We start from the raw sequence: 7,814 nt of genomic DNA, 5'->3' as shown, positions 1-7,814 counted from the left end.
AGTTAGATAAGAGTCTTTACAAAACTTGTCTTTTTACTCTCTGCAAAACTTTGGAAGTATAATAGAGCTGAAACAAGATCATATTTACATCTCGTGTTCATTTCATATCGTTTTTACTCTTTGATTTGATTCTCTTTACTCGATTAAGACTTCATCAATTGGTATTAGAGTAAGAATCATAACTGAGATTCAGAAAAACATCACAGATCATAAGTTTTAATTTGATTTTGCATTGTATTTTCTTAATCGAGTGTTTGTTTTTGAGTTCTAGTTCAATTCATTCAGTCAAATACAAATTTCTTCAAGTTTTTTGAAAATTCAAATCTGTACAACAATGGTGAATTTCAACATGAACACGATGACTTCTTTCTCACATCTGTTAGGATCTTCTACTAAAATTCCAATGTTGATTCTAGAATATTATGACCAATGGGCTGATAGAATGGAGGATTATCTATATGGTTTAGATGAAGAATTATGGAATTGCATCACTGGAACTGCTCAACTTCGATCAAATGTTCAAAACATTGGATCTTCGAATTCAACTACTGTTGTTGATGAACAATCTTTAAGAATGAAGAAAAATGAGAAACGTTGTCTGAGGGAATTGAGAGGTGCACTACCACCAGTGGTTTACAACTACGTTTGTGGTTGTAAGAGTGCAAAGGAGATATGAAATACTCTCAAGGATAAATATTAAGGAAGCGAAAAGACGAAAATCAAATCTGTGAAGCAATGTTTGGTGGAGCTGAAGGAATTCAGACAGAAGGAGAATGAGACAATCGCGGTCTACTATGATCGCTTCAACGAGCTGATGTATCGATGCAATCGATATGGAATCACAAGTTCTGCAATGGAATTCAATATTACATTTGTGATGGTACTCCGAAAAGAATGGAGGAGCATGAGCATGATGGTGAAGAATCAGCAAAGTTTCGACACATCTTCTTTGAATGATTTGTATAATCAACTCAAAACTCACGAAAGTGAGGTTAATGAGATGGCGGAAGAGTCGAAGCTTAATCTAGGTGGTCTTTTGGCACTCGTCTCGAAAGTAACTGAAATAGAAACAATTGAAAGTGGTGATTTGAATGCTGAAGAGGGGTTTTTAATGAATTCGGATGATTAAGCAATTGCTTTCTTTTCGAATAAAAAAGTCAAAAAGTTCTTTAAGAAACCGTTCAATCCGAAGTTGAGGTAGAGTGAAGGAAGAGGAAATTTTGTGAACAAGGCTGTTGGAGGGGAGAAGAAGAAGATTGAAAAGAAAGATGTGAAAGTTGCTAAGGAGAAAAGAGAGAAGAAATTGAAAGGAGACTCAGGAGTAGACTGTCACTATTGCAATTGAGCAAATCATCTTGCGAATGATTGTACGCTTCGTAAGAAAGATGAGAAGAAGAACAAGGTGAAGGATGAGGTGTACTACACGGAGAGGCTAGAAGAAGTGAGGGCGAAGGCGAAAGGCATGTCTTTGGTGGCAAAAGGCGAACAGGAAGAAGATGGTACTTATCAGATCTGGTCTTCGGGCTCATGATGATGAAATGCGTAATCCGACGCATGGTGTTACGTATGCAAAATTCGAAGATGATTCTGACGAAGAGGTCACAGAAAAATGTTTCGTATCCAAATCAGCTGACAAGTCTCTGATAACTACGAAGGTACGTTCTATTCTTGAATCTTTCAATATTCCTTTTAAGTTCATATAATTTTGAAATTGTTGTTTTTTATGATACTTTTGCTTACTTCGATTCAATTGTTGTGTCTGCTAGTAACGAAGCTATGAAACTTAGCACACAATTGTTAGAGACACAGAAGAAGCTAGATTTGAAATTAACTAAGATAAAATGTTTAGAAATGCAAATCACAAACATCATGTGTGATAGAGATTCTCTTTCAAGTGATGTAAAACTCTTATTAGCACAGAAAAATATCTATTATAACTCTGCAAAAAGACTATGAAAATCTTACAGCTTGCATACATATGATGGGACAATGTATGGCCATTGTGGGGAAGAGAAACACCACAAAATTAATCTCGCAAGGGGGTTTCCATAGAAACAGTGATACCACATTAATATAGAATACAATAATAAAAAGGGGAAAATATTAGGGGAGAATTACACAAGGATAAAAGCTTGTTGTGGTTTGACACTTTCCAAAGAGCTAAATGGACGAAAAAATACCCATCCATAAATGCACAATTTGTTGGATCCGTGACTTATAAATTTACGATTTAGCAATTATAGAATTACTTATGTTTTTTTTATTTATTATTATTGATATTTAGTCCATAAATACGGTATAAGCCAAAGCTTCATCTAAAACATATATCCATGCCCAACAGAAGGATACACATATAAGTCAAAGCTTTTCTTCTAAAACCAACTACAACTACTACTGGTGCGTTTCCTAACAATCAAGCTTTAATTACGTTATGAGGAGCTTTAGTTTCTGATTAATAAAACAACTACAAATGCAAAAGGTCCTGTATACCAAGAATTTGTCATCATCTCCTCACAACTCAGAAGCATATACATATAAATCAACCTCCTACAGTGCATGAATGGGCCGCCATGCTACCAGAACTTGTTCTTGGATTAGTATTATTATTATTATTATTATTATTTTCAGAAGAAGAAGAAGAGGAAGAAGAGGCATGAAATGCAGACTGCCTACTTAAACTTCCCAGCAACTTCAATGAATTGGGGCCAGCATCACCGATTGAGTCCCCTAAACTGAGTTTGGATAAACCTACAAGCTGATCCACATTGATGGGGGTCTTGGAGTGGACTGCTGTGGGTTTAAGAACCTCATGAGACTCTGTTTTAGCTGGTGCGGGCCCACCCCAAAAGGGAATAGCAACCGGTATGAACTCATAATAAGCTGGAAACATGGCAGCAGGGTAACAGTAGTGTGCCTCTTGCACCAACTTCATCCCCGGCTCCACAATGTTTGAGCTGGCAGAATCCATTGATTCACATTCGTCGTCATCATCAACTTCTTCTTCTTCTTCTTCTTCCACTTCTTCTTTTTCCTCCACTGTAGGAACACGCACTTTAGGGTTGTCCACAGATTGAGTCTCTCCATCATGGGATTGGGAACCCATCATATTCATGCCAGCATCAAGGGGCTGCACAAATTCAATAAACCATATTACATCAATACATTAATGATACATTGCATGTATGTTAAATGTATAAGATCCATACATCATCCGGAACCATATCAAAGAGGCTAGACCGTCTTTTTCTTCTTGACATATTGGTTTGCCTGATAAAATATTTCTGTGCATGGCTTGCAACTTGAGTCGGTGTTCTTGAAATCACATAGTTCCTAGCAATCCCACGCCAATCACCTTTCCCCAGCTTCTGCAACCCCAGTAGAAACATCCTGTGTTCTTCCTCTGTCCAGGGAACACCTGCATCACCCACACCCACACCCACACCATTCATCATACATTCTCGCTACTATCTCTAACTTTCTATTTCTGGCTAATGTTTCTAATTTACCAAATATATCACCAACAATTCAAACATCAACATCAATCCAATACTATCCATCCGATAAGATTTACCAATTGAATATCAAATCCTTGTATATAAATGATTTTAAAGATTAAAAATATTCAACGAATTGGATAGTAATTTTATATCATTGATCTGAAACCCAATGTGATAACTAAAAGTTTTGATTTATATAGCCGATAATTATCTCCAATGAACTCATAATCATACGATAATGAAAATGAATCCAGGAAATTAATAAAGGAGAAGTTGACGAGGATGAAAACGAGCAAACCCCAGAAGATAATAATAATCATTGAATTATAAGGGGAAAAACAAAAAAGCGCTGACCTTTTTTTCTTTCACGACCAGAAGATGACCCAGCCACGAAGTCTTCCGAGCCATAGCCGTCAGCAGCAGCGTTATGATCCGGCGTGTCTCCGGGAGAATCCAGGTCTGTGCCGCCGCCGCCGCCGGATAGACTGTTGAAAGCGCCGCCGCCGCTTCCGGATCCGGTGTAGTGGGTCAAGTTACCCATACTAGCACTTTTACGGATGGATCCATCCGTAATTCGAACCCCAAACAGCTTCAGACCTCGATTAGGACAGGTACGGGAGTTGTGGCCATTGTTACTGCAATGAGAGCAGCGCCTTGTCATGGCTCCGATTGGCTTTAGAGAAAGAAGTTGTAGTACATGATCCAAGGAAAACAAACGGGGAGGGAGAGATTAAGAAATGGGGGTGAAAAGTATGTATTCAGCTAGGGTTTTGTTAAATTTGATTTGGATTTTGGATTGATGTTTGTTGGGATTTTGTTTCTCTCTCTAGAAATGGGTATGGGGTGGATGAGAGAGGAAGTGTGGATATATAGACCGAAAGCAAGAACATGATCCATTTGAACAAGAAGTGCATTAGCCCCCATGTACTTCTTGTAAGTAACATATTGTGAAAATAAAATTGTATTTGCGCAAAATGATGTTATTTTCGTAAGAATTTATATTATTTTATAAAAAAACAATAACATTTACAAAAATAATATAGTAAAGGTGATTTCTTGAGTTACCAAACCTTTATTTTTAATTACGTGAAGCTCTTTTCAGTGATGTTGGTCTATTTATAGCAGCGGAAGAAACTTTGAAGGCCTTTGGTCAATAGATGTGTGGGAAGTGTATGACTTTACAGGCTCTTAGTCGTTATTGTCATAACCCGGATGGTCGTGTGAGGTTTGTTACAGGGGATGACGGCTCGAGTCGTTATATTATCGGTATTCTAAAGCCGTCAAATAAAGAGTCGGTGATAAATGCTCTTGGAGGTTTGGTTTTTGATGTTGCGCTCCTTAATCGTGTTTTTAAAGAGCCCATCACTACTGTCAAGAGTATCCCCCATAGTTGTCGTCTTGCTTTCTCCCAGGCTTTGAAGACCGCTCTTTACAAGGTGATTGCCCAACCTGACTCGGTTGAGGTATGGATGTGTTTGTTACTTCTTCCCCGATGCACACTGCAGGTTTTTAGACCCAAAAATAGATAAGAATGCAGGTCTAGGAATTCAAAATCTTTACAACAAAGCTCCATCCTGAAGTCCTTGGATACATGGGGGAAAGAGGGTGGTATCACGAAGTTAGTTCAAAATATGTTAGACAATCCTGAGGTTGGAGCTATGCGACAGGTGGAGGCATCCTTCGAGTGGAGGCTACATCAAGTAACACCAACATCAGACAGTGTCTTTGTAAGGTTGCAGATGGTCATTTTACCGCAACAGTGAAAGTGTTATGCTAATCGGGTGTTGCACCATATAATGGTGATACTATTAAAGCTTTGGAGGACAAACACCCTTTTCAGACCACCCCCATCCATGCCGAGCCCCATAATTTCTGAACCTCCCCTTGTAGCAGACTTTGACTGTGTATTTGGTTGCATCAAATCCTTTCCTAAAGGAACTTCTTGCGGGAGAGATGGCTTGAGGGCTCAATACTTACTAGACGCCCTTTATGGAGAAGGGTCTGCTATTGCCACAGATCTCATACATGCTATCACTTCAATTGTTAATTTATAGTTAGCGGGAAGATGTCCAACCATTTTGGCAGAGTTTGTTGCATCCGCTCCTCTCACGCCTCTACTTAAACCTGACAACGGGATCCGTCCGATTGCAGTAGGCACTATATGGAGACGCATGGTTTCCAAGGTTGCCATGAAAGGTGTGGGTAAAGAAATGGCCAAGTAACTTAATGATTTTCAGTTCGGGGTTGGTGTATCTGGCAGTGTTGAGGCTGTGTTACACAGTGCCAATAGGGTGTTGAGTGAACACCATGTTGATGGGTCTCTTGTAATGCTGATTGTGGATTTTTCTAATGCCTTTAACCTGGTGGATCGATCAGTATTGCTCCACGAGGTTAAGAAGATGTGCCCTTCCATTTCTTTGTGGGTGAATTTCTTGTACGGGCAAGCAACGAGACTTTATATCGGAGACCAAAATATATGGTCTACCACTGGGGTGCAGCAAGGTGACCCCTTGGGCCCTTTTCTTTTTGCCCTCGTTTTGCACCCGCTTGTGCACAAGATTAGAGACAATTGTAAGCTCCTTCTCTATGCTTGGTTCTAGATGATGGGACTGTCATTAGGGATTCAGAGGAGGTGGTTAGAGTGTTGAACATAATTCGGTTGCATGGTCCAGGTTTGGGTCTTGAGTTGAACATCAAGAAAATGGAGATTTTTTGGCCCTCATGTGATGGTAGGAAGCTTCGTGCCGATTTATTACCAACGGATATATGGAGACCTTCTTTGGGGGTGAAGCTCCTTGGGGGGGGGGTGTTAGCAGAGACGCTAAGTTTATTAGCGGGTTGGCCATGAAGAGAGCGGTCAATGATGTTGATTTGATGGGCCTTCTTCCACAACTATGTGACCCTCAGAGTGAGCTCCTTTTGTTTTGATCATGTATGCGCATTGCAAAACTTTTCTTTGGTTTAAGGACATGCCAACCGGTACACATAGAAGAGGCAGCGTTATTCTTTGACAAAGGATTGCGCAGGTCTATCGAGGATATGGTGGTATGTGGAGGCCCCTTCTTTGGAGACATTCAATGGCGCTTGGCTTCCTTACTTATTCGTTTCGGTGGTTTGGGTTTGTACTCGGCTTACGAGGTTTCCTCCTACGCATTTGTAGCCTCGAGGGCCCAATCTTGGGCATTACAAGACCACATCTTATGTGACAGTGACATATGTGGTATGGACTCGGATTACCTATGTGCTATGACTCGTCTTCGCGATACGATTCCGGGATTTGACGGTAATGGTTTCACTAATAAAGACACCGCCACCCCTAAATCCCAAAAAGCTTTGGCGTGTGCCCGTTTTAGCAAAATCATCCAAGATATGGAAGTCGACTTCGACATGACTGTCAGACAGAAAGCGGTCTTTGAGTGTCTGCGGACGCCTCATGCTCAGGATTTTATGCTAACTATCCCTATTGATGGTCTTGGCCAGCATATGTCTCCCGTGGAGTACCGAACTATCCTTCGTTACCGCCTCATGATTCCCATATTCCTAATTGACGAGATATGCCCGGTTTGTCGCAAGGCATGTTTGGATACCTTTGGGGAACACGTAGTTCATTGTAGAGAGCTCCCTGGTTTCAAGTATAGACATGATGTGGTTCGGGATGTTCTCTTTGATGCTTGTCGGCGTACTGGTATTTCTGTGAAGAAAGAAGCGTCAGTGAACTTTTTGACGGACCCGCAGGATGGCGGGTCCACACTTAGACCGACTGACATTTTGGTCTCTGGATGGATAGGCGGGGAGCATGCATGTGTGGATCTTACTAGGGTCTCTCCTCTCGTTGGTTTGGGGAGCGGGGGTTTCACATCTGGGCATGTCGCTTTGAAAGCCGTTGCGTGCAAAGTGGTAAAGCACGAGAATGCATGTAGAGAAAAATCAACATGTGTTTGTTCCTTTTGCATTCGATACATTTGGTTTTCTCGCACCAGAGGCGGTGGAGCTCCTTAATAGAGTCCAACGGGTCATGCATTCTAATGTCATATCTCCTAGATCTAAAAATGTTGTTTTCAAAAGAATTGATTTTGCCATCCAGAAAGGACTAGTGGCGCAGCTTGTTGCCCGTTTGCCTTCAATCGATATGTATTGAACTTTTATTTGAATAATTAATTTATAACTAATAAATATATAAATTATATACATAATTAATTCTCATAACCCGTTATGAAAATCATACATAAGTAATTCTTATAAGGCTTATGAACCTCGCAGTAAGCCCATTTTAAGAAAATGACACATTAGTACTGGTAATCCTCTGTTTTGGTCCTT

The 7,814-nt window shown here is 40.3% G+C and overlaps 1 protein-coding gene across 1 annotated transcript; it reads right to left on the bottom strand.

Moving 5' to 3' along the window:
• Nucleotides 1-2,299: 2,299 nt before the first annotated feature.
• Nucleotides 2,300-4,396, bottom strand: LOC145034221 (transcription factor MYBS3-like). Its single transcript, XM_078982592.1, has 3 exons — nucleotides 3,852-4,396; nucleotides 3,207-3,415; nucleotides 2,300-3,127 (listed from the first exon to the last, which is right to left on the bottom strand). The coding sequence occupies exons 1-3, from the start codon at nucleotides 4,156-4,158 to the stop codon at nucleotides 2,540-2,542; spliced, it is 1,104 nt and encodes a 367-aa protein (XP_078838718.1). The 5' UTR covers nucleotides 4,159-4,396; the 3' UTR covers nucleotides 2,300-2,539.
• Nucleotides 4,397-7,814: the final 3,418 nt, after the last annotated feature.

The sequence above is a fragment of the Lactuca saligna genome, chromosome 3, assembly GCF_052625555.1.
Source record: "Lactuca saligna cultivar CGN05327 chromosome 3, ASM5262555v1, whole genome shotgun sequence".
NCBI lineage: Eukaryota > Viridiplantae > Streptophyta > Magnoliopsida > Asterales > Asteraceae > Lactuca > Lactuca saligna.
This window is presented reverse-complemented; position numbering and strand designations above follow the sequence as displayed.

Coding starts and splice junctions, on each gene's coding strand:
- LOC145034221 (XM_078982592.1), bottom strand. CDS start 4,158: ATGACAAGGCGCTGCTCTCATTGCAGTAACAATGGCCACAACTCCCGT. Junction 3,416..3,851: donor TGGTCGTGAAAGAAAAAAAG/GTCAGCGCTTTT, acceptor TGGGTGATGCAG/GTGTTCCCTGGACAGAGGAA. Junction 3,128..3,206: donor TTGATATGGTTCCGGATGAT/GTATGGATCTTA, acceptor GAATTTGTGCAG/CCCCTTGATGCTGGCATGAA.